Consider the following 27,370-nt stretch of genomic DNA (forward strand, 5'->3'; position numbering starts at 1 on the left):
CTGAAGAAATGACACTTTGCTACGATAAAGTATTGAGTGTACGGCTTGTATAACAGTGTAAATTTACTGTCCCCTCAAAATGACTCAACAAACAGCCATTAAAATGGTTGTAAACTCTAAAAAACAAAACAACCTGTAAGACAAAGGCATAATGAGCTAGTATGCATGACATACTAGCTCATTTTTGAAACACTTGCCTTAGATCAAAGCTGTTGCAGCCTTCCCCGCACACCGATGTGATTGGCAACATGTCTCTTGGAGTTATTTCCGGGTTTGTGGGCTGTGATTGGCCTGGCGCTGCAATGACTTGCGTGTGGGAGCTACCGGTCACGGCACAGCTCCTTAAAAAATGCTGCAAGCCGTTGAAGTTTAGGAGATATTTACAATACCTAGCAGGGTTTACAACCACTTCAAAACCACACACCATCATATGACGTCCAAAAAGGGGGTCTCCTATCCCGGGTGGACGTCATATGACGACCTGTACTTTGTGCGGTGATATCTGAATGATGCCTGCACCTAGAGATCTCATTTTGTTCCGGTGACTTGTCCTCAATGTTCCCCTATGGGCGAAGTTCCACAACCGACTGCGCAGTCTCCGGGCATGCGCAGTAACAGGCTACGGAAATAGCCGAACAAAACAGCTGATCGTCAGCTGTGGAACACGGAATCGGCAGCTAGCTGCTGAGACAGGAAACCCGGCTTGTGGAGTGTACCAAAAGTCAGCAGGGGAGGACGTATATTTATTCACTGTATGCTTCACTGTATATTTATTCACTGTATGCTTCACTGTATATTTATTACATCCTGGATCGCAATCTGGCCAGTGCAGCACGTCGGGTTTGAAACGGATCGTAGAGGGGGGGCTGTGTGCGGCTCTATGGGGCTGACAGAGCAGGAGGAGCTCACTGACTGACAATAGAGCGGCCCATCCAGGGCACCAGTCAGCGAGCACCCGGGCGGGGGAGGCCTCAGGGAGGGAGGAGGAGAAGATGACCATCGCCGAGCTTGTTCCACAACCGACTGCGCAGACTCCGGGCATGCGCAGTAGCAATAGCCGAACGCAACAGCTGATCATCAGCTGTTTAGTGGAACTAATACCATAGCTGGAACAAGCCCGGCAGATCACCGGCGGCGATCCTGCGCATCATAAGAATGATCATAGCGGCGGGAGGCAACACCCCCCCCTATCTTGCCACCATCCGGTGCTTCTGCGGGCTCTCCCGTGCCATCGGGGGCCCAGAGAGATGATCGCCGTGCGCCAGATGGGGGGCATAGAGATGACTAGTGACCAGATGAGTGGAACCTGTCCTGTGAAACCGCTGTATGGTCTTGGCCACAGTGCTGCAGCTTAGTTTCAGGGTCTTGGCAAACTTCTTATAACCTAGGCCATCTTTATGTAGAGCATCAATTCTTTTCTTCAGAACTGCCTTAATTCTTCATGGCATAGATTCAACAAGGTGTTGCAAACATTCCTCAGATTTTGGTCCATATTGACATGACATCACGCAGTTGATGCAGATTTGTCAGCTGCACATCCATAATTCAAATCTCCGTTCCACCACATCCCAAAGGTGCTCTATTGCATTGTGATCTGGTGACTGTGGAGGCCATCGGAGTACGGTGACCTCATTGTCATGTTCAAGAAACCAGTTTGAGATGCATTGACATGGTGCATTGTCCTGCTGGAAGTAGTCATCAGAAGGTGTATACTGTAGTCAGAAAGGGATGGACGTGGTCAGCAACAGTACCCAGGTGGCCGTGGTGCTTAGAGGAAGTAAACCCTCAGAAAGAAAACGAAAAATAAACCCTGCAAGACACTAGCATAATCAGCTAGTATGCATAGCATGTATTTCTTACCTCAGATTGAAGCCCCCGCAGCGTTCCACGTCTCCTACTTCCGGATATCGCGGCTCCAGCGCTGTGATTGGCCGGAGCCGTGATGACGCTACTCCCGCGCATGCGTGCGGGATGGGCACCGTACTGAAGCAACGGCACATAGTGCCATTGCTTCAGTTGGCTCAAGTGCGTATATGCCGCATGACATCGGCAAACACAGGGATATCTCCAAAACCGTGCAGGTTTAGGAGATATCATTGTTGGCTACAGGCTTACCTGTAACATAAAGTTGTAAACAAGGGTTTACAACCCCTTTAAACAATGCTCAACTGTTATTAAGGGGCCCAAAGTGTGCAAAGAGAATGTCCCCCCACCATTACAGGCAGGCTGGATCCATGCTTTCATGTTTAACCATTGAATGTCACAGCTGAAATGAAGCCTCCTCAGACTTCAGTGTTCAGTTGTCCAATTTTGGTGAGCCTGTACAAATTGTAGCCTCTGTTTCCTGGAGGGGGGGAGAGAGAAACACCTGACCGGTGGTATCCTCCCTTACTCGATCCAAAATGAAAACAAGTTTTGCCTTTAGTTCTAAGTTAAGGATACCTCTCCTGTATAGCTTAGATGCCTGCTGATCCATTGTTTGCTGTGGCACACCGGGTTCTGTGCCACCCCCTTCCATAGACTGTGGGCACTGGACACATCATTCTGACCCGTGCAAACATTTTCAGGGAAGGGTCCCCCACCAAAAAATAAATCTGTTAAAGTTGGGGGGGGGGGTGTAGGAGGAAAATTATAGTCGATGTGGAGTCAAAAGTTCCACTTTAAAGGTGTTGTAAAGGTTCCTTTTTTACTTTCTAAATGGGTTCCTTTAACCACTTCCATACCAGGCACTTGGGCAGCTTCCTGCCCAAGCCAATTTTCAGCTTTTAGCGCTGTCGCACTTTGAATGACAATTGCGCGGTCATGCTACACTGTACCCAAACTTTTTTTTTTATCATTTTGTTCCCACAAATAGAGCTTTCTTTTGGTGGTATTTGATCACCTCTGCGATTTTTATTTTTTGCGCAACAACTAAAAAAATACCGTAAACTTTAAAAAAAATAACGTTTTTATTTTTTTTCTGTTCCTTTTTTTGTTAAGTACGTTTTCTTTTTCAATTACGGGCACTGATTGGTACCGATGAGGGGGCACTGATTGGCACCGATGAGGGGGCACTAATGGCATGGCACTGATGGACACTGAGGGGTGGCACTTGTTACAATTTTTTCCAATCAGTGCCCATTTGTGGGCACTGATTGGCATCTATTGTGCCTAATTTTACATGTGGATGGCCATGGGGGGATGTACCTGGTTATCCACATTATGCCCCCTTCCCTGATGGTCCTGACACCTCCCCTATGGTTTAGTGTGGGCATCCGAGGGGGGGCTGCGCTGATAAACAATCAGCGCGAACCCCCCCCTGTCAGGAGAGCCGCCGATCGGCTCGCGTCTATCAGATGCGAGTGAGGAATAGCCGATCAACGGCACTTCCTGTTTACATTGTGATTGGACACGGCTGATCACGTGGTAAAGAGCCTCCGCCAGAGGCTCTTTACCGAGATCAGAGATGCAGGGTGTCAGACTGACACCCAGCATCGCCGTTCGCCCCCATAGACGTCCAGTCAGGATTTTACAACCACTTCCCGGACGTCAATTGTCTATTAACCGGGCGGGAAGTGGTTAAGTTAGTGCATTGTTGGTTCACTTACCTTTTCCTACGATTTCCCTTCTAAATGTTTTTTTCTTTGTCTGAATTTCTCACTTCCTGTTCCTCCTCAGTAAGCTTGCCCCCATCCGAGCCCTTCTGGCTGGGTTTTGGCGTGCTCGCCCCCTCCCTTGGGACTACATCCCTGTGGGGAGACCCTGTGAAAGCTAACCTTTACAAACCCTTTAACTTCTTGCGGATTGTGGACCGCATATATGCAATGGCAAGTAAGGTGGGCTTTTAACACCCAGCAGCTGCATGGTGGCCTGAGGTTGTGTGCTGAGCTCTGTGACAGCTTTTGATTGGAAGCCTTACAGATGGGCTCCCGTTCACATTAAAGTGGAGTTCCACCCTAAAGTGGAACTTCTGCTCATCGGATTCCTCCCCCTTCCGGTGCCACAATTGGATTCCCTCACCGAGGATGGCGGGGGGGCAGCCGAGAGACGAGTGATTTCTTGTCTTCGGCTGCAGACATTGCGGGTACCCTCAACAGGTAAGTGTCCATTTATTAAAAGTCAGCAGCTGCAGTATTTGTAGCTGCTGGCTTTTAATATTTTTTGTTTAGGTGGACCTCTGCTTTAAAACTGAGAGCCAATCTATCGTAGAAAATCAGCGCCACCTCCTGGGCATTGAAGTCCACATAAAGGTAAGTGGTGTTAAGGGATTTAAAGTGGTTGTAAACCCAACCACACAACTTGCACCTACAAGTAAGCCTAGATTAAGGCTTACCTGTAGGTGCAAGAAATATCTCCTAAACCTGCACGGTTTAGGAGATATTTACAGTAATGGCAGGCGCCAATGTCTACGATGTCTGAGAGTGCCGCTTTTGATAATGGCATTATTTGGGTTAATGCCGTATTTCCGCGCATGCGTGGGAGTGACGTCATTGCTGCTCCGGCCAATCGCAGAGCCGGAGTGGCGATAACAGGAAGAAGATGCAAGGGCAGATGGCGGATGAATGGAAACAGCATAAAAAATGCAGCATGCCTGTGGCTAGGTCTTTGTGATGTAAAACACAATGCAAATGCATCAAAAATGTACCATGCGTTACGCAGGTAGTGCCCCCTTGGAAAGCAGCACTCCGTGGAGGCACTTGCCGAAGAGGAGCAGCCAGGAGTGCCACCAGGGGACACCAGAAAAGGCTACTCTGTGCAAAACCCTTGCATAGAGCAGGTAAGTATGGCATGTTTGTAACTTTTTTTTTTTTTAAATAACAATCACTTTAACAACCAAATATTTGAAAATAGCGTGTAAGCGTTCTTCATGCAGTTTTTCTGCGAAGTAGTGTGAAAGTGCCCTAAAGTAAGCAGCCCACTGTTTCCCTAAAACACTTGGTTACCATATTTATCGGTGTATACCGTGCACTTTTTTGCCCTAAAAATCAGGGCAAAATCGTGGGTGCGCGATATACGCCGATACCCGCTTTCCCGTGCAGAGTTTGAATACTGCGCCGGCATACACCGAGCGCAGTACACTCGTGTATAGTCGGGCAGGCTCAGCTCCTCTCGCGCTCACGTCCTGGACGTACAGGACTTGAGCGCGAGAGTAGCCGAGCCTGCCCGACTATACACGAGTGTACTGCGCTCGGTATATGCCGGCGCAGTATTCAAACTCTGCACTGGGATCGAGCGGGGAGGACGCCGCAGAAGGACGCCGGACCTGACGAAGAGGACACCCGAAGCCGCGCGAGACACCAAAACTGTAAGTACAAAAAACTTTTTTCCACAGGAATGCGGGTCCACTTTAGGGGTGCGCGCTATACGCCGGAGCGTGCAATACCCCGATAAATACGATACTATCTCTTACTCATCCAGTGCTGTCCCTGGCTGCAGCACCGCTCTCCCATCTTCTTGGTCTCACAGGAGACTCTGGCAGCAACAGGAGCCATAGGATTAGTCAAATTCCTGGGAGGTGAGGGGCCGGGCTTACTGGGACTATGTGCATCTATCGATGCACACAGCCCAGATCGGGAGTGCGCCCGCATGGATGCGCCCATAGTGCACGGTTTGATAAGAGTGAAGGGGTGGACAGGACATTCCACACTTTCACAGCTCTTACTGTGAAGAAACCTTTCCGTATTTGGAGATGAAATTGCTTTTCCTCTAGATGTAAAGAGTGCCCCCTTGTCCTCAGTGATGACCGTAAAGTGAATAACTCAACACCAAGTACACTGTATGGACCTCTTATATATTTGTACATGTTGATCATATCCCCCCTTATTCTCCTCTTCTCAAGAGTAAATAAATTCAGTTCCTCTAATCTTTCCTCATAGCTGAGCTCCTCCATGCCTCTTATCAGTTTGGTTGCCCTTCTCTGCACTTTCTCCAGTTCCCTGATATCATTTTTGAGAACTGATGCCCAAAACTGAACTGCATATTCCAGATGAGGTCTTACTAATGATTTGTACAGGGGCAAAATTATATCTCTGTCTCTGGAGTCCATACCTCTCTTAAAGGAGTTCTCTGACCTAAAACTTTTAACCCCCGCTGTGCCCGGGCTGTAAAAATATACAAAATAAACTTTCACTTACCTGCCTACGATCCCCCGTTGTTCTTATATCGCCGTCCCGTTCTCCGGGCCCCTTCCGCTTCCTGTGTGTCGGTGACTCATAGTGCGCTCAGCGGCCTCAGCAATGTCCCATCGCGGCCGCTGATAGGCTGAGCGCACTATGAGTCACCGACACACAGGAAGCGGAAGGGGCCTGGAGAACGGGACGGCGATATCGGAACAACGGGGGATCGTAGGCAGGTAAGTGACAGTTTATTTTGTGTATATTACAGCCCGGGCACAGCGGGGGTTAAAAGTTTTAGGTCAGAGAACTCCTTTAATACAAGAAAGGACTTTGCTCGCTTTGGAAACCGCAGCTTGGCATTGCATGTCATTATTGAGCTTATGATCCACCAAAACCCCCAGATCCTTCTCCACTACAGATCCTCCCAGTTGTACTCCCCCTAGTATGTATGATGCATGCATATTCTTAGCCCCCAAGTGCATAACTTTACATTTATCTACATTAAACCTCATCTGCCACTTAGTCGCCCAATTAGACAGAGCATTGAGGTCGGCTTGTAAATTGGAGACATCCTGTAAGGACGTTATTCCACTGCATAGCTTGGTGTCATCTGCAAAGACAGAAATGTTACTTTTGATCTCAGACCCAATATCATTTATAAATATATTAAAAAGTAAGGGTCCCAGCACTGAACCTTGGGGTACACCACTGATAACCTTAGACCATTCAGGTTAAGAATCATTAACCACGACTCTGAGTTCTGTCTTTCAGCTAGTTTTCTATCCATTTACAAACTGATATTTCCAATCCTGTAGACCAGGGGTACTGAATTAAAATTCACAGGGGTCCGGTCAGTAACATTTTCTTCCAGCGGAGGTCCGAGTGTCATATTGGTGATGACTCAGATCCTTCACATCACAGCCTCTCGTGCACGTCACAATTGTTTTCTGTTGCCCTTGTAGCTACCTGTGTTTTTCTAGGGCAGAAAAACATAGATCTCTGCACAAGTGTGAACAAGCCCTTACATCAGTGCCCTCAGTCCCCCCTTAATAGCACAACTCTCCCAGCTCCATTACAGGGCCCAGCTCCATTACAGGGCCCAGCTCCATTACAGGGCCCAGCTCCATTACAGGGCCCAGCTCCATTACAGGGCCCAGCTCCATTACAGGGCCCAGCTCCATTACAGGGCCCAGCTCCATTGGACTCCCTCCATCACAGTCCGACTGTCCCTTTGAGCATTCCCACACTCCCCTACCTTAGTCACACAAGCCGGGAAGCAGCATGGCAGCTCCAGACAAAGGGCAGGACTTTTCAAGTTAAAGGCGGGTGATTGGTTGCTAGCAACCAATCATCTGCTTTGTAACTTGAAAAGTCCTGCCCTTTGTCCGGACGGACCTGCAGTGCCTTCAGGCTTGTGTGACTAAGGTAGGGGAGTGTGGGGAGGAAGGGGGAGTGATTCGATGCAATGGTGTAAAGGAGAGACCTGCCGTGCCTCCCTGTAATCAATGATAGCGGCAGCGGTAAGCTGGCAGAGGGGAGAGAACACTCAGGCACTATTTGGCGAGGCAGCGGGCCGCATAGGGCTGCTACTGGGTTCGGATTCGGCCCGCGGTCCGCCATTTAGTGATGCCTGCTGTAGACTTTACCTTACACATGAGCCGTGTGTGGGGAACTGTATCGAACGCTTTTACAAAATCCAAGTATACTGCATCCACAGCCCCCCCCTCTGTGCAAAGTTTTACTTACCTCTTCATAAAAGGAAATCGGGTTTGTCTGACAACTTCTGACATGATAAAGTATTTGTTATGTAGTGATCATACTGGCATTTATTTGGCATGACTTGCTTTCCTTTCTGCTTTTAGACAGGGTCTGGCTGTTTGTCACACACAGACAGGGACGTATACTGTCTTTGCTTCTACCCAGAAGGCTTTTCCTCCTACAGGCTGCAGCTACAAGCGGCAGCCTGTGATTGGCTAATGCTTCGCAGCCACTGTGAAGCTACTTCATAGCCTGTAGAAAGAATGTGGAAGCCAGAAATCTGTCATCCGTTTTTCATATTTTAAATCTCAACAGCCCTACTAGTTAGTAGCAGCTGCAGTTTTGACAGCAAGTCTTGAGCTGGGAGCGCCTATCAATCAACAAAGCAGGGTAACATGACTATGGGAGATCTCATGTGTTGGCAAATAGACACAAACCGACCATGTAGGCACAGATCTGCTTCTGTTCTTAGTGTGATAAGTTTACATTAAAGCGGAGGTTCACCCATAGAGAACACATTTTCCCCTTAGATTCCTGCTCGTTTTTTCTAGGGGAATCGGCTAGTTGTTTTAAAATATGAGCTGTACTTACCGTTTACGAGATGCATCTTCCCCGCCGCTTCCGGGTATTGGCTGCGGGACTGGGCGTTCCTTCTTGATTGACAGTCTTCCGAGAGGCTTCCGACGGTCGCATCCATCGCGTCACGATTTTCCGAAAGAAGCCGAGCGTCTGTGCGCAGGCGCAGTATAGAGCCGCACCGACGTTCGGCTTCTTTCGGCAACGAGTGACGCGATGGATGCGACCGTCGGAAGCCTCTCGGAGGACTGTCAATCAAGAAGCAACGCCCGCTCCTGAAGACCCATACCCGGAAGCGACGGAGACAATGCATCTCGAAAACGGGTAAGTACTGCTCATATTTTAAAACAACTAGCCGATTCCCCTAGCCAAAACGAGCAGGAATCTAAGGGGAAAAGGTAAAAAAATAAATGGGTGAACTCCCGCTTTAAGGAAAAATGGGAACTGGCAGGATCAGCTAGATATGACATGAAAGGTGGCAATGAGAAACCTATATGTTAACAAACACCTAAGGGGGGGGGGGGTAGTTTTGGGGGTAACACTTTAAAGCAATGGGGAGGGAACATTTAAAGTATGTATGTATGTATGAACAGTTTATCTTGTAAATCAGAATACTTTATTAATCCCAAAAGGAAATTATTGAAAAAACAAAACAATTAAAGTGTTTGTTACCTTAACAATTCATATTCCTGTCTGCTGTACCATGTACTTGTATGGGAAAATATCCTGTTCTCTTTGTATTGTTGCCTTATGTGAAATCCCTGGTGTTCCTGCCAATCCACTCCCTCTGCTGGGAACTGTCTGCTCTCCTCCTCCAATGATCAGACTTGTCCTGACATGCCCCCGCTGAACAGCCATTCACTGGCAAGCTCAGTGTGCTGCCGCTTCTCCTCCCCCAGCTCTTATGCAGCTGAGAACAGAGGGAATGTGATGATTTATAAAAAGGGGGGGAAAAACTAAAGAAGAAATGAGTTTGACAAGGTGGTCGTTTACAAATAGAAATGAAAGGCAAAACATTTGTGTGTAGATGTAGAAAAAAATAGGAACGCAGGGGGACTGGCAGGAACACCAGGTATTTCCCAAGTAATCCTCCAGGCTGTCAAATAAGATTGCGCTTGTGTTTCCTGTAGGGGGTGGAGTCAGAGAAGGTAAAAGCTTCCCACCCACTATTGCCCTTCAATTGTGTGTTTTTTTTTTTTTTTTTAATTATTAAAATGGCAAACCTGCTCTACTTGCCTACTCTGTGTAATGGTTTTGTACAGAGCAGCCTCAATCCTCCTCTTCTCTGGTCCACTGCCAGTGCTGCTGCCCCCCCCGAGTGCTTGCTATGGGGGCACGTGTGTGTGCTCACGCCCAAGCCCTGTTCATAAGACACACAGAGCTGGGTTTGTCCCCGCCCCTTGCTCTCATCACTGGTTCTGAGCCAATGAAGAGAGAGAGAACCTTGGCTCTCGGGCACATCGCTAGATCTGGCTCAGGTATGTATTGGGGGATGCAGGCTGAAGGTTTCTTTTACCAGTTGGGTTAAAGCCCTTCTGCCTTTACAACCACCTGCAGTTCTTGTATTTCCTGTAGGCACATGTGCAAAAACCCTTGGAGGCTTTTTTTCTTCCGACTTTAGCTGACCTTGTACCATTGAGGTATTTGTCCCCAGAACAGGCATCCCCACTAGATTTCCCCTTTGTTCTGGGGGCAAACTAACATTTTGGATTCCCTCAATTTTCTGTCTGGGTGACTGGTTATCAATATCAGTACCAACAGGGGTGAATATCACCAATGGGGATTCAGAAAGAAATAAACCTTTAACAGAGGGTTAGTACCTGTGCTTTTAATGACTGAGCGCATGCGTGACTCTATCCTGCAACGACCTGACAAGATGGCTGAAGATTGGGACCTTGTGAGCGTCAGACTGTTGATGAAGAACCACAGTCTTTAGTGGAAACAAAGTCCTCCTTTCCATGAGGAGGGGGGAACAGATATGATTGTGTGTGTGTGTGTGTGTGTGTGTGTGTGTGTGTGTGTAAAGTAACTGTCACCAGAAGCCTATGGTTCAGGACCCATCGTAATCAAATCTATTTTTTTTTTTATACAGGTTGTGCTCCTGCTCCAGGATCTTATGATGTAAAGAGTTTGGATAGTCTTAAAGGACCTGTGTCCTTTGAGAAGTCTCAGAGGTTTAGAACAAAGAAAGGTGTGTATTGTGTTCTTATAGATACATCAATGCTGTGATAAAATATTTATCTTCTCCTGTATTCTATGCTTATGGTGTCAGTTTCTAGACGCCTGTAATATTGAGACATGAAATACTTTTACCTCTAATTAGGGCCGAAACAAATAACCGATTAACCAGCAAATAATGGATTATGAAATTGATTACTATTTTCATAATCGATTAATTGGCCAGTAACCTAATGGGGTTAAACAAAAATTTGCGTTTCATAGTACACAAAGAGGAAATCGCTACTGTAAATATTACTTTCACTGTTCCACATTAAAGAATTAACCACCTTTTTGTACTATAAAGGGCTAAATTCCGATCGTCCAAAACGCGGTGACGTAAAACACTACGACGAGCCGAGAAAAATGAATTTCAATGCTTTTGAGCATGCGTCGACTATATTCTGAGCATGCGTCGTTCTTTTTTTTCTCCGGAGTTGCATACAGACGATAGGAATTTCCTATCGTTTTATTTTTTTACATCGGATTTTCTAAACACTGACAGAAAAAAGTCAGATGGGTGCCCACACATGATCGGAATTTCCGATGAAAAAAGTCAATCGTTTTTTGCCCTAAAATGCATGTTCGTGTGTTTTTATACTGAAATATTGTTTCCTGTTACCTTTGCGGTAATCAACATAAATTGTGACTACCGCTATTTTATTCTATACGGTTGCCCGCTTTCAGAAAATGTTCGGGGTTTTGTGTAATCTTCAGGCCTAAAATAATTTTTTAAATGTGCAATAACGGCCCTGGCAGTGAAAGGGTTAAAGAAAAATTAAGACTGGCCAATTTTAGACAGAACTGGAATATATTATATGCTGGCCATACAAAAACAATGTCAGTGTATTCGGTCATTTTAAAACTGAAAATTTTCACTTTTTAAACATTCAAATGACATTTCAGTGAATGCACAAAGATTTTTCGTATTAATAATCTCGTCCAAAAATCAATACGTGTATGGTCAGCATAAGGTTTGGTCCACACATGCAGTTTGCTTTTGATCAGTTTCTGCTGTGCGTCTTGCATTTTTGCACACGCGATTTTGTGGCGATTTGCATTTTTTTTGGCCAATTTGTTGTTGGGCCGTTTTAAAAAATGCAAAATTGCACTACATGCTTTTCTGCAACTTCTCCATTAAAGTCTATTGAACAAAAAAGCACTGTTTTGTGTCGAAAAAAGTCTGTGACCCTTTCCAAATACGCAGCGGCTGAAAAAAAAATCATAGACGTGAACATGTCCCATAGGAAACCATGTTAAATAAACTGCAGTGCCTTTCTGCAAAAAGCACTATAAAACATGCATAAGTGTGAACCAGACCTAAGATATTTAGTAGCAGCAGTGTGCTTTTATTTGTATCACCTGTCATAATGGGGTTAAAAAAAACTAAAATGAGCCCTTTATAGTACAAAATAGCAGCTAATCGCTACTATATGGGTTTCATTTATACTAACAGTGAAAGTAATTATATATACCGTATTTGCCGGTGTATAAGGCGACTGGGCGTATAAGATGACCCCCTAATTTTACATATATATATATATATATATATATATATATTTTAAGATATTTTTTTGCCTGTACTCACCATATGACGACCCCCCTTCCGAGGCTTCTGACGCTTCCCATTTCTTCCTTCTGGAGCCATATTCTTCTTGCTGGAGCCATATTCTTCCTGGAGCTGGAGCCAATCACAGCGAGCAATGTATTCTATTAATGAATACAAAGCCTGCTTGGATTGGCAGAGGATGTAACATCAGCCCGCGCCTCTCTGACTCTCAAAGCCAATCCGAGCAGGCTACTGTATGTAGCCTGCTCGGATTGGCAGAGGTTGTTACTCAAAAACCGAGCAGGCTCTGTATTCATTTGAATACATCGCTCACTGGGTTTGGCGATCAGAGTATTAGTAGACCTGATCCAAATTATGTTCAAAACAGGGTCTCTGTCTCAGCTTGGCTGTGCTGTGGGCTCTTTCTGTCATTGCTGGGGTGATGTTCCACCCCAGGACGATAGGTGGCAGCAGTGGAGTCGAGACTTGGGTGCTTTTTTTCCCAGCAGCCAATCTATTTTCATAATCGATTAGTTATTGATTAATAGATTAGTTGTTTTTTGTCTCTAATCCTCCCCCTCCTACACTGTCTATCTGGGGGAAGCCAGCGAACACAGGCAGGGTAACCAACCTGTACATGCTCAGTTGTGTCTTTTATGCTGTCGAGCAGGGATATGCAATTGGCGGACATCCGTTTGCAAAACTACAAGTCCCATCATGCCTTTGTCTCTGGGCGTCATGCTTGTGGCCATCAGTCTTGCTATGCCTCATGGGACTTGTAGTTCTGCTACTGCTGGAGGTCCACTACCTTTTTTCATGTTACTGGGTTTAGTTTAATTGTCACAAAATAAGAATGGTCACTGCCTCATATGTAAAAATATCTGTGTTGCTTTGATGGGTTTAAAATTGTTTACCAGAAATTTTACTTTGTCTAGGTTCCTGTGGTGAAAGTCAGACTGATAGAGATGAACCAACTTCTCCTGGCCGTCTGCGCAAACATGTTTCTCTTGGATCTACGGTAACTATAAGTAGTAATTTGAGATTCATTTTCTTTCAAAGCGTTTCATTCCAATAAAGGCCATTTTAAATGATCCCTGTAAGATGATAAATATGCAGCCAACTTTTGGTACAAGCGACTCCTTAGAAGGCCTTTTTTGTGTGCAGAATAAAATGTATTTTTTGATCTGGGGTCTTGCGTCAGAATTGGGCGGGGTCTGGTGAAAGGTAATATTTCCTGCAGAGACCTGTGGGTCTGTCTTTCAAATGTAAATTGCAACTACCGGATACTCCTGAAATGAAGACGGGTTGTATCTAGAGGTGCACCAGATGGAAGTTTTGTTACTGAAAATTCGGGATGCACTTGGCCAGAACCGAAAATGGCGAGAAATGGAGATAGACGATTCTGGCCGAAATGAGACTCACAATTTTTTGGCTTAGAATAAAGATAATGAATCTCTCACGATTCTTGTGGCGTAACCTCTTTCACATTATACAAAAAAATTGGGTTAACTTTACTGTTTAGTGTTGCGTTTTTTTTTTTATTAAAGTGTGCTTTCCCAAAAAAATTGCGTTTGAAAGACCGCTGCGCAAATGCAGTGAGACATAAAATATTCTTACAACTGCCATTTTTATTCTCTAGGGTCTCCTCAAAAAAACAAAATTAATGTTTGGGGGGTTCATAGAGTGCAGTTTATGGGCTTTAACCACTTGCTTACTGGGCACATAAACCCCCTTCGTGCCAAGAGCGAAATTTCAGCTTCTGGCACTGCGTCGCTTTAACTGACAATTGCACGGTCGTGCGACGTGGCTCCCAAACAAAATTTACGTCCTTTTTTCCCCACAAATAGAGCTTTATTTTGGTGGTATTTGATCACCTCTGCGGTTTCTATTTTTTGCGCTATAAACAAAAAAGAGCGACAATTTTTAAAAAAATATATATATATTTTTTAATTGTTGCTATAATATCCCAATTTTTTTTTTTCTCAGTTAAGGCCGATACGTGTTCTACGTATTTTTGTAAAAAAAAAAAATCGCACTGGTTTGCGCAAAAGTTATAGCGCCTACAAAATAGGGGACAGAATTATGATTTTTTTACATTTATTTTTTTACTAGTAATGGCGGCGATCTGCGATTTTTATTGGGACTGCGATATTGCGGCGGACGTATCGGACACTTTTGACACAAATTTGGGACCATTCACATTTATACAGCGATCAGTGCTATAAAAATGCACTAATTACTGTATAAATGTGACTGGCAGGGAAGGGGTTAACACTAGGGGGTGAGGAAGGGGTTAAATGTGTATCCTGGGTGTGTTCTAACTGTGTGGGGGGAGGTAACCAATGCTGTGTCTCTATGTACAAGCTACACAGATCGGTCTCCTCTCGTTTTTAACCACTTCCATACCAGGCACTTGCGCACCTTCCCGCCCAAGCCAATTTTCAGCTTTCAGCACTGTCGCACTTTGAATGACAATTGCGCGGTCATGCTACACTTTACCCAAACAAAATTGGCATCCTTTTTTCCCCACAATTAGAGCTTTCTTTTGTTGGTATCTTTGTTGGTATCTTTTGTTGATCACCTCTGCGATTATTTTTTTTTTTTTTTTTCGCAACAACTAAAAAAAAGACTGGAAATTTTGAAAAAAAATTACGTTTTTTATTTTTTTCTGGAAATTTTTTTGTAAATACGTTTTCTCTTTCAATTACGGGCACAGATGAGATGGCACTGATGGACATCGATGAGGTAGTACTGATGGGCACAGATGAAGTGGCACGGATGGGCACTGGTGGGGTGGCACGGATGGGCACTGGTGGGGCGGCATGGATGGACACTGGTGGGGCGGCACGGATTGGCATTTTTTTTTTTTTACAGACTTGTTTTTGCCCCCCTTTTTTTTTTTTTTTTTTTTTTTTTTGCCCTTCCCTGGTGGTCCATGTGGCGATCCGAGGGGGGGCTGCGCTGATAAACAATCAGCGCGAACCCCCCTGTCAGGAGAGCCGCTGATCGGCTCTCCTCTAGTCGCGTCTGTCAGACGCGAGTGAGGAAGAGCCATCAACGGCTCTTCCTGTTTACATCGTGATCAGCCGTGGTTGGACACAGCTGATCGGACGACTGACGGAGACTCTTTACCGAGATCGGTGTTGCTGGGTGTCAGACTGAGGACGTCATATGACGTCCAGTCAGGACTTTGCCGCCGTCAATATGTCATTGGCGGGCGGCAAGTGGTTAAGGTTGTAAAAAATGGTCGTGTGTGTGGGCTTTAACGTGTGAAAAAAATGCGCATGCTCAGAAGCAAGTTATGAGACAAGAGCACTCGTTCTGGTAAAACTTCCGTTCGTAAAGGAGTAAGCACATTCATCACGCTGTAACAGACTGAAAAGCGCGAATCGTCTTTTACTAACACTAAAGCAGCCCAAAGGGTTGGCGCTATCCGCATGGAATTTCCCCTTTATAGTGCTGTTGTACGTCACCGCGCTTTGCTAGAGCATTTTTTTTCATTATCGTGTGTGGGCAACGTCGTTTTAATGATCGGGTTGAAAAAAACATTTGTTTTTTTCTAGACCCTTAAAAACTGAATTTCTGAACTGAACCCGGAAAAACAGTCGTTTGTACGCGGCATAAGTGTAATTTTTGTCTGCTTTTTCATTACTCTATCAGTTTTCCTGACATCAAGAGAAAAATGGTGACCGGGAAGGAACCTTCAGCTGATTGACAGCATCAGCTCTGTTCCTGTGTGGAGGGGGTGTGTCCTTTACCTCCAATCAGCTGTCAGTTCTCCTCCCCGAGCGCTGCATGTAGTTTACAATCCCTTTTATGCCTCTTATACATGGATGGTAAACCTAAAGCCCTGTGTATTTTCCCCTGCCTGTTTTTTTAAATTTAACTTTTTTTATTTATTTTTTGTCTGCTTTGTGTGGACTTTTTTTATTCCAAGATACTAATCGGAATTATTTTTTGTAGCCAAACTTGAGACAAAAACCTGAAAAAGATAAAGATTTCTTGAGAGAAAGGAAGCAATTGGACGCTCTGGAAAAAGAGGTGAGATCAGAGGGTTATACATTTTGTCCAGGTTTCTTTGTTTTTGTGAAGAATGGGTTGACTGACTAAACAAGAAATTTGAACCTCCTTTAGTTATAAGGGAGCCTAGAACATCTGTGTGCTATATGCAACTTTGATATGCTATATTTCAAAATGTGCAAATCTACATTTTAAACAAATATTGCAGCTTTTAGTGCCATTGCAGAGTATTATTGGCATGTGCCAAAGGAAATCCCAAAAAACTGCATAAGCCGTTCCATGGTACGCTAAAATAAACTTTCTTCTACTGCCGTCAATGACACCGAATGCCTAATGTTTGGTACAGTTGAACGGTCATTGCATTGATTGGGATATTGTTGTGGGGGGGGTGTAAGTTTTCTGTGAATTGGTTGTGATGGTTCAGAACCTCTTAGTTTTTTGCTATGGTCTCTCCCCATTGAGAAGCTGATTTCCCATGTTTCCCTCACTGCCTGTGTAATCTAGACTTTTTCTAAGATCCTACTTCCTCTAACATTCTTATACTCTTCTATTAATGTCCCCAGACCACTAATACCACTATACCACTAATATATCAGTTTAATGGCGCACAGCCTTCTACCAATCTTCTCCAAAAGGTTGTACATGTGTGTCGCAGTTATTCCAGGGAAAAGTTCATACTATAGGGTAGTAGGATTTTGAAGGGATTTTTACCTTTTTGAAGATCATAGTTTAACCATGTACTAGCAAAGTGCAAGTATGCTTGGAACTTCTTGCAAAAGGTTACTTTTAAGCCCTTATTTATTTTGTGGGCAGATACCGCTATCTAATGAATGCCGCAGTGTTCTGTTTTGAACTCATGTATGTTGGCAACTGTAACGGTCACCACCGTTTATGACCTTCCATCAACCCATGACAGCTTATCGATGCTCCACAATCAGGCAAACGAACACTACCCATAAGAATTCCCCCCCAGACACGAGACACACAGCTCAACACAGTTTAAGCATGAAAGGAACAATCAAACTCTCCACCCACACCTCACACCCTGGGGAGGCTTCAATACACCTTCAGATGGCTAATTGCTAAACATTCTAGACATGTCGGCGCCGGCCTATAATTATCATGATCTAATCACTCCACCTAAGAAGTCACATTCTTTCATTAACAGAATTCAAACAAAACACCATCACACAATGATTTCTTCTCAATCCACATCTTTAGACAGACATTCTGTCTCTGCATGAAAGGTATTCACACCTCTGAGCATCAATAGGCTTTAAACAGTGTTATCACACAATGAAAGGCCTTTCAAGAGCCAGCCTTATTTAACATGTCAACAGTCTACACAGAGAGATGAGTCATAGAATAAACCAACACTTTGCAATATCTCCAATTGCAATATGAGCTATCAGTAATGTCCCCTGTCCTGTAATTTAGGATATCATTTCTCAGTCACCCTATGGCCCTATCGGACATAAGGTGACCCTAGACATAAGAGTCATTAATGACGCTGGCACAGGAGTACCCCTCATCCTTCCAAAGTCTCTGTTTGTCCTGGGTCATTCCGTTACAGCAACGGTATGGCTATATTGCCGTTTTGAGAATGGGGCCTTTGGTCAAAAACTTAACATGCATCCGACGTGAAGGTTAAGCCAAGATCCAAGAGGGTAAATGAAGTTGAGCTGCTCAGTTTGCAATTGCACATGAGACACAGCAGTTTGTAGCGCTTATCCAAATTTACAGCATAAGATGGAATGGGAGCATGTGTAACAGTCTGGCAGTTCCACCTCCAGAAGAAGGTGGTAGATGCACCCTGGTTATCTGATTTTGGAAAATAATGAAAGTAGCACCTATAGAATCGTCATGTGGGGGAATGATCAAATTCTCATCAGACAGTAGCACTGCTTTCATCACATCCCACTTGTGCTGAAGGAATACATAGATGGCATATTGATAATGTAGCATATTGATGACGCGAAAGCTTCCACAGATTTGAAGGTGCATTCATTAAAGATTTTTTAACTTGATTTTAAAGTGTTTTTGCATGAAAATACTTTAGTTTTGCTTTAGGATTCCATATGGTTCCAGACTTTTTTTATTTATTTTTTTATTTAGATTCGTGGCCTTTTAAAAGCACGTGCTGAGCAAGACAAGAAACTTCAAGCTTTGGAGGAAGAGTTCAAGAAGACTGAGCTAAAACTAGTAAATGCTATGAGAGAGAAGACTTCACTCAGTGCAAACATTGCATCTTTAGAAAGACAGATGGCTGACTTGAATAAAGCCAACGACCTCCTAAAAACGAAGGTGCGTTTTAATTGTCCCATGGCAGTTGGAACCAAGAGGCTTGGTAGCCATTATGACACTTCAGTTTCTCTGTGTTTACATTCCACATTTGCTGAGTATTCCACATACTATTAACTGTTGATTAGGTACAGTAGTTGGCTTTGCACTGTACTTGGGCTGAATTACATACTTTTATTTAAATCTTAGATCTTGAGTAGGCAGGATGGAAAAACAGAGTACATGTCCCTATCAATAGTTGATTGTCCTAACTAGCCTTTTAGATTATAAGCCATGGTCAATTATCCAGAGTTGCTCAGACTTTCACAGCTTCTGCATGGAAACCTGCAAGCAACTGAATGTGTTGGCTTTCCTAATGAATTTTTGTGTTAATATAAAGATTGTAAAAGTCCAACGCTCAACTTTCCTGCGTCCCAACACCACTCAAATTCTGATGGTGTCCTAAAGATAGACCTATCTCCTGGATCCCACTCAAGTAGTTCCAACCTCAATGCCACACTGTCCTGTAGCAATGTGGAGGTCAGCAGAAGGAAGCATTAAGAGTTGTGGGGATCCCAGGAATTGACTAAAATTCTTACTTTGAAATAGGGAAAGTTGATCAGTCGTCCTTCAGTGCTGTCCACGTGTTGAGGACTACACACTAGTTGGTGTAAAATTTTAGGGGAGGATTAGAATTCAGTTCAGATCTAACAAGAGATTGATGTGAGAAGGTACAAGACGAAACAAAACGGGTGCGATGACCTTGTGTATTGTCTCAAATTAATACATTTTATAGTAATGGTCAATTATGCAGTTCACAATAGGATAGAGAAAATTTCCTGATTTGCACTGTAGATGTGAAATTTATATAGGTGTAGTTATGACTGGGCTCAAAATATTCGTGAAAAGTAATAGATGTATGTCGTATCACTAAAACTATTTTTTTTTTGTAATATATTTTCACATGCATTTATTACTTTTCACATATTTTGAGTGCGGTCATAACTACACCTATTTTGATTTTCACATATTTATTGTGATTTATAAAGACCTGCTTATTTGGTTAGTTCCCCCCACACCTTCCAGGACAGCTACGAGAGATTGGCTCCGCCCTCTACAGGAAACAAAAATCAGATAAAATTTAAAAGGCTCCTCCCTTTTCTCTGACCCTCAGTAGTTTTGTGTTTCCAGACCCTCCAGGAGCACCAACACATTTTTTTGTTTTTCTTGGGTCTGGTAAATGATTGGCGGACCCCCCTTCTCTGGCATCATCCAGTACTGGTTGTGGCCAAGTCCTGGGTGTTTAGTCTCTGTACTTTCTGCCAGAAGTGTTCCCTGTTTTGAGGTACTTACCTGGTGAAAGTGGTGGCAACTTCCTTCAGGGTTTTTTCCCAGCTCTGCCTGTGTGGAAACCTTGCCCTCCTCGTGCTTCGCCGAGGTGTACCAAGATGGCGTCGGAGGACTTTCGGTGACGCAGCAAGATGGTGCCGGAAGTCGCGTGACACACTTTCCGGTGGTGTGTTTATAAGGAACACGGCATGATACACTGAGGACATGCTGCTTGGGGGGGGGGGGGAGACAGTCTGCTGAAACACCGGACAGGCGCATTTTAACAGGACGACAGCAGCCTATCTCTCCGGCCGATCTTCACTCGCCTTATGGAGCTTGAAGACAGGTCTGAGGATGGAGCACCCGCTCGGATTGAACCAGCGGCAGCCGAAGCCCTTGTCTGTGGTTCTACAGCAGGGTACATTTTTTTGTATGGACCTACTTTGTTTATGGCTTTTTTTTTTTTTCTAGGACCAAACTTAAGACATGTGGTAACTGTAGGGTTAGGCTTTCTGATAGTCTGACAATCCTCACAAAACAGTTTTTTATATTCCATCCAGAGCTAGGTCAGAGACTGCCTCTTTAAAAGAGTTAATGTCTTCTATGAAGGAGGTTGTAGCCTCCTTTCCGGTCCTTTAATTACAGAGTAGCAGGGCTGGGACCTTCCTCATCTAGTTCCATAGCCCAAGAGCCTTCAGCCTCAGCTAGACCCCTTCCTCTGTTAGTGTCTGAGACCATTAATTCACACTATACTTCTGATCTGGAAGAAGGGGAGAATCCAAGCACTTGATCTGATGGGAATTCCACATCAGAGGAGGAGGCGGGTAGCTCTAAGTATCTTTTTCTTTTGAAGTCAATATATACCTCCAGAAAAGATTGAGATGCTACAGCAAATCCAATCTGTACAGGATACAATGTATAGGGGTCTTCAGGGAAATCAAGAACTTTCCCGGTACACCAGTCACTTTGGGATGATTCTTTCAGAGGAAGGAACCTGAGAGGAGGTTATTCCAGTCTAAAGGGCACAAAGGATTTCCTTTTCAGTCTGAGTTTGAGGAAACTCTTTAAATATTATAGGCTGGATGCCCCTATGTCACAGGTATCCAAGAGTTCAGACCTGTCTTTTGAAGACTCAGGGGTCCTTAAAGAGCAAATGGACAGGAAGACCGACTCCTTGCTGCGTAAGCCCTAGGATACTTTAGCCTTATCCTTGGGTCCAGCTGTAGCATCCACCTGTGTGGCTAGGAATTTGGACGTATGGGTTCAGCATCTGGATGCTCTTTCATCCGACACCCCCAAAGAGGAGATTAGGGAGTCTCTCCCACTCATTGCCAAATCAGTTACCTTCTTGGCTGATGCAGCTGCAGTCTCCGTGAAAGCTGCAGCTAAGGTCTTCTGCTCTCATTCAGCCAGACGGGCTATCTGGCTTAAATCTTGAAAGGGGGACCTTGCCTTCAAAAACAAACTCTGTGGCATTCCCTTTGAAGGCAAGCTCTTATTCGGTTCCTCCTTGGAGGTCCTAGCTCGTTCCTCTGAGGAAACAGTTACCTTCTCAAAAGAATAAGCCACAGAATAAGAAGCCTTTTTGCAGTTTCTAGAACAAGGTTAATTTTAAAACCAACAGGCAGAGAAAAAGTGGTCTTTAAACAAAGATAAGTAAAATAAGGGGATTCTCTTTGCTCCTCCAGCGGCTTCCGTATGGTAATCCATTTAAGCATCCTAAACAAATTTATTCTCTACAGACGTTTCCGGATGGAAAACAGATTTCTTACAGAATAAATATTGTGGCCAGACGTCTTCATGTTCCAATTTGCCACTTCGTGATGAAGTGACTCCTTGTACATAAGTGATGTCATTTCTAGCTAGCTATTCAAGCAGACTGGAAGAGTAAATATGGAAGCAAGACTGGGCAAAGATGGAAGTGCCCAGAACCACCTGAAGTGGTGACAGCTCATGCTAGAGGGCTGGTATGTGTGCCATGATGAGCTGTTATGCAGTGCATACTAGCATTGTGTAAACATCCTGGGGTTTTAGTTGTAAAAAAAGTCCCCTTAACACATCTGACTCTGAGTGGTTATATACTTTGAGCTGCTGGATTTTTTACCTTTCCAGGCTCTCCCGTCCCACCCAGTCCTTGATATGATAGAAATTAAGGGCAGAGGAGACATCTGGGATCTAGATAAAGGTTGAGAGGGCAGATGGTTCAATCTACCATTACTTTGGAAGTTCTATCCCCCCCCAACCCACCCCCTTGCCCATGTAACACTAGACATCTGCGTAAAGGGAAAAATATCTACCAGAAAGGGGACCGGTAAGGTCGCCTTTCCAGGATGCATCTGTGAGCCTTTGACTACATCACCAGCTCATCTAGAGACTATAAAGTGCAATGTTAAAGCCAATTGCTGGGCCAAAAAGAAAATGTTCCCATCCAGTGAGGCTGTGCCCGCATTGCACAGGCCAACTGCTTATTTTGCCTAGGGGTGATGAGAGAGCTTTTGCTAGTCTGATCCTGTTTCATTGGTAAACAGCTCCCCCACAGTCTAGCAGTGCACTGTTCTTGTCTGTGGAGCCTACTCTGAGCTTGACATCCGGAACATTCCACAATTCAGGAACGTGGGGTGCTGGTTTAGTCTTGTGCTGAGAGGATCGGAGAATTGGGTAAGTAAATCTCCGTTCTCCTGTCCCCTAGACAAAATCAAGCAGTTAACCCATGCAGTGCCCAGAGTTGGGCTTTAAATGCAAGTAAATGCATATTTTTTTCTTTTCACCATAGTAATGAAGATTTGATATTGGCATAATGCATGCAGATTAAACTGTATATCTAATACAGCTGTGAGCTTGTTCAGCATTTGTAACGAAACATCCCACACTCCACTTGAGTGCTTTCGTCATATACCGCTTTCTCCAGTCTGAATAGAGATATCAGATATTCCAAACAGCTGACCACCAAGAACTAGGCAGCACTTGTTTTGGCTGCTGAACATGCACTGTTGAAACATGGGTTACTTTGCGACAATCCCCCCTCCCTTTACATTCAGGGCGGGGTAGACTGTCCAATCGGACATGTACATCCCATAATAGTTTGCTCCCAAGGCAGACACACAATGGAATACAGCCACACCCCAAACAACCCAAAAGAGCACACGCATCATAGTATGTGTATGTATAAACACACACCCACACCCCATTCCAGTGTGGTTGTAAAGTGAGTCCGATTAGTACAGATCAGACTGGAGTTCTCGGCCATTCTGTGCCCCTAATAAACACAGGGTAACAAGCCCCATACACGATTAGATTTTCTGCAGATTTCTGTCTTCAGATTTACCAAAACCATATAATATGATGTTACACCTTGAGTTTCAATTTGTATGCAATCAGGCAGGCTCTTTTACTACATGGTTTTGGTAAATCTGAAGCCAAAAAGCTGCAGAAAATCTAATGGTGTGTATGGGCCCTTGGACATAGGAGGTGCATGGGAAAATGAAACAAGGGTTTCCCAACCTCCAAGGGATTCTGGATTTCCTGTCGCAGGAACGTATGGAATTTATCTTGGACCTCCTAAAGCTTAACATTTTTACAAATACTAATTTTCTCTACTACCATTGAGCTGCAAGTAGTGTGTGTGTCTCCTTTTTAACAAAACTTTAAGACCTGTGGCTGACACTGTAGGTAGTCTAAAACAGAATTTTCCCCAGGGAAAGGAGCATTACATTTTCCCTTTCTCATAGCATAAAGACTGTTTTCTTGGCTTTGCTTACATTTTGATTGTAGAGCCAATTTTTGTTACAACAAAGCCATGTTGCATCTGCTTTGGCATAGTAAATATGTCCTTGGTGATGACCATTGAATAGATGTTCTCTAAGCATTTGTAGTTTATAGTATGTGGGAAATAATTGATTTTCTTAGAACATTAATTTCAAGAGGTAATAATCAAATTGGCAAAAGAGTGAAGCAGCTACTTTAAAAAAAAAAAATCAAACTGTGAAAAACATATTCTAAAATTAGTGTAATAAAATATATAAGCAGCGCTGTAAACAATGTAAGATGAAATATCCGTTTTCACAGGTATTCAAAAATAATGCTAATGTCCATAAACATAGCCATGTGACAAATATGAATATGTGCACAAATTCCAAAAAATATATATAAATGTGTTTAAATATTAATTAAATATAAGTCCATAAAACACATCAAGTAGGTTGTGAAAAAATAATAGCTTCCAATCTTCCACCACACCCGGTGTCAGTGAATCCTCTCCCGTCAGATGCAAAATTCACCAACTCAAATTGCCTTACACTATCGTGTTCGGCGTGTAAACATGTACAAAAAGACCTCACTGGTAGGTATAGCAGATAATTCCAGTTCCAACCAATTCACTGCCAGAAAGCTCTGCATGTAAATAAAAGAAGTGCTCAAAATAGCGTGATACCGTAAAATCAGTTTAACACACTTGAATCTTCAAATATAGCACTCGCATGAATCTAAAAAAAATAGAGCAATACACTGCACAGCAAACTCGTTCAGAGATGAACCGAAAACAGAGTATATTAATCACAGCAGACCCAAGGTGTCAAATGATCGCTCACCACCTCCCCGCTGTTCCTGGATCTCTGCTTCCTTGATCGGCCTTGATACGTCACACGTTCACTTCAGATGGTTGCCGCACAGTCACGCCCCGACATGTTTCGTCATATAAGACTTGGTCATGGGATTGATGTGTTTTATGGACTTGTATTAATATTTAAACATTTATATATATTTTTTGGAATTTGTGCACATATTCACTTTTGTCACATGGTGATGTTTATGGACATTAGCATTATTTTTAAACCGTTGTATTGTAGACGCTTTAGAATTGTACTGTTTTTCTGTGATAGATCTGTAGCCTTGTTAAATCGGCTGTGTCAGCCCCTATCCCCCATGAAAAGTTTATGAATCGTGAAATGGCATAAACTTGAAAATTAATTCTATGTATTTTTTTTTTTTTTTTCTACTAGTTTTCTGATGACAGCTCGAAGAGAAAAATTGACAACCTGTGCATTGAACTAATGGAAGCTAAAAATAAACTGGATGCAAAGAATAAGGTGTGTTGACCTTTTTTGTTTGTTAGAGGAAAAGTTGCATGATTTTAATCATTTGCAGTGTGACGTGCAACATGGTGCCCTAAAAACAAACATTTAGTTGGGATATGTAAGTGTGTTGAGGTACCTTTTTTTTGGAAAAATTCTTCAGCGTGTGTGAAATCACTTTTAAACATGCTGAAGAATTTTTCCAAAAGGTACCTCAACACACCTACACATCATAACTGTTTCTTTTTAGGGCACCATGTTGCACTGTAAAATATTAAAAATGCACAACTTATTTTTTTTGTAAATGGCAAACATTGTGCTTACCCGCTCTGTACAATGGTTTTGCACAAGGCACTGAGTGCTATAGGGGTACTCATGCAGGCTCAATACTGAGCCTCGCTCTCTCCTCACAGGCAGCAGGAAACAATTGCTGCCACCATGGCCAGTGAGGAGAGAGCTGCTGCTCTTGGGCACAGCGCTGGATCGAGATCAGTCTCAAGCAAGTACAAGTGGGGGGGGGTAGCTGAAAACAGTGTTTTTGTGGTGTGGGTTTATTTTTTTGTTCCCTCAAGGTAAAAAACCTTCTGCCATTAGAACCACTTTAAAGTGGAGTTCCACCCATAAATATAACATTACATCAGTAGTTTTAAAAAAATGTCATTAGTCCTTTAAGAAAAATATTTTTTTTTAGATGCCTTCAAAGTGTTGTTGCTAGGCAGAATAGTTAATCTTCCCTCTTCCTGCACCTAGGTGCTTAAGCTTCCTAACCTTACACCACACAGACTCCTGGGAATGTAGTGGGTGTAACGTTCCAGGAGTCTGTGCACTCTCCAGTCTCGAAGAATCATGTGACTTGGACAGTACAGTTGCTGAAACCTGATCTGAAACCTATTGCGCTGCTTGTACAGCACTGAGCATGTGTGAGATCTGCAAGGCTGAAATCCAGGAAGTCTTACAGTCTGGCTTCATGATGCCCACACTTAAGATGGCCCCAGTCAATTTCTATTTTATAAAGTGTCTAAATGCTGTAACAACCTAACAAAACAGACCTTAGTTTACAGACTAACATTACTAGAATACATTAAGATTGTGTATTACAGGGGTATTTATATTTAAAAAGTGAAATTGTGGCCGGAACGCCGCTTTAACTTCAGGGCTGTAGGTTTAAAAATACTGTTTTTGTCAATTTAGCTAGCAGTGGGATTCCTATCTGTCAGAAAATAGTCTGCATATCTGTGAAGACTGTAATTTTTCTTGAACAAAGCATATTCTTGGATGGCCGGGTTACAGTATAGATTCCTGCTCGGTGGAGAATCTGTGTTCTGATCCTGATCTGGCTGACGGGTCTGTATCCTCTCTGCAATGCAGAGCGGACACAGACAAAGCCAGCTGGTCTCTATGGGGTGGTCATATAGAAACAGACTGCATGTCCGTTTCCATCAGATTATTGTCCGATCTGCCAGACAGATGGCAAATGCATTCCCATCCCTCTGTTTTTAGCATCAGATGCTGGCGGGTAACTGCTGAAAACTGTCCGCTGACGTCAAACCCCCCCCAATACAGAACAATAGGTGGTCCGATTGGGTCCGCCTGAAAAAGGACAAGCAGACCTGAACGGTCCGCCGGTGTTGAAGAGGCCATATGTTAGCTGGGTACTGGTATACAGGACTGCAAGGACCCCCATATAACCCCTCCCACTGACGGTTATCTTCAGTAGTAGTTTTCAGCACTAGTGTCCTGGGTACCATTTCCTCTTTGACTGTATGCCTTTAAATTTTTGTTCTCTCCCCAACTTGGCTACATAGCAGCCCTACTGGTTTCCTTCCCTTTTTCCATTGTCGGTGCCAATCCCTTGCTGCTTTTATGGGCATATACTGGGATTGGTAATTTTTATGTTAAAGTGGAGGTTCACCCGGCAATTACATTTTTTTTAACCTTGGATGGATGCTCATTTTGTCTAGGGGAATCGGCTATTTTTTTTTTTAATCAAAGCTGTACTTACCTTTTTAGAGATGCATCTTCTCCGCCGCTTCCGGGTATGGGCTGCGGGACTGGGCGTTCCTATTTTGATTGACAGTCTTCCGAAAGGCTTCCGACGGTCGCATCCATCGCGTCACGATTTTCCGAAAGTAGCCGAACGTCGGTGCGCAGGCGCCGTATAGAGCCCCCCCCCCCGACGTTCGGCTTCTTTCGGCTACTCGTGACGCAATGAATGCGACCGTCGGAAGACTGTCAATCAAAATAGGAACGCCCAGTCCCGAAGACCATACCCGGAAGCGGCGGAGAAGATCGCTCTCTAAAACGGTAAGTACAGGTTCGATTTTAAAAACAATAGCCGATTCCCCTAGACAAAATGAGCACCCATCCAAGATTTTTTTTACGGTGAACTCCCGCTTTAAGATATACAGTAGGTATAGAAAAGAATCGCCGCCACCCTCCCTTCAAAATCATTTTGTTGCTTTGCAGCCTGTGAAAGA

General features: G+C 43.9%; 1 protein-coding gene across 1 annotated transcript in view; it reads left to right on the top strand.

Annotated features, from left to right (window-relative positions):
- Window positions 1-27,370, top strand: part of HMMR (hyaluronan mediated motility receptor) — an 89,885-nt gene that overhangs the window by 457 nt on the left and 62,058 nt on the right. The window contains exons 2-6 of the mRNA XM_040344736.1: window positions 10,522-10,620; window positions 13,131-13,213; window positions 16,159-16,236; window positions 18,331-18,519; window positions 24,822-24,908. Of these exons, the coding sequence (XP_040200670.1) occupies window positions 10,522-10,620; window positions 13,131-13,213; window positions 16,159-16,236; window positions 18,331-18,519; window positions 24,822-24,908 (536 nt within the window). The remainder of the gene's footprint in view (window positions 1-10,521; window positions 10,621-13,130; window positions 13,214-16,158; window positions 16,237-18,330; window positions 18,520-24,821; window positions 24,909-27,370) is intronic.

This window comes from Rana temporaria, chromosome 3, assembly GCF_905171775.1.
Source record: "Rana temporaria chromosome 3, aRanTem1.1, whole genome shotgun sequence".
Classification (NCBI taxonomy): Eukaryota; Metazoa; Chordata; class Amphibia; order Anura; family Ranidae; genus Rana; species Rana temporaria.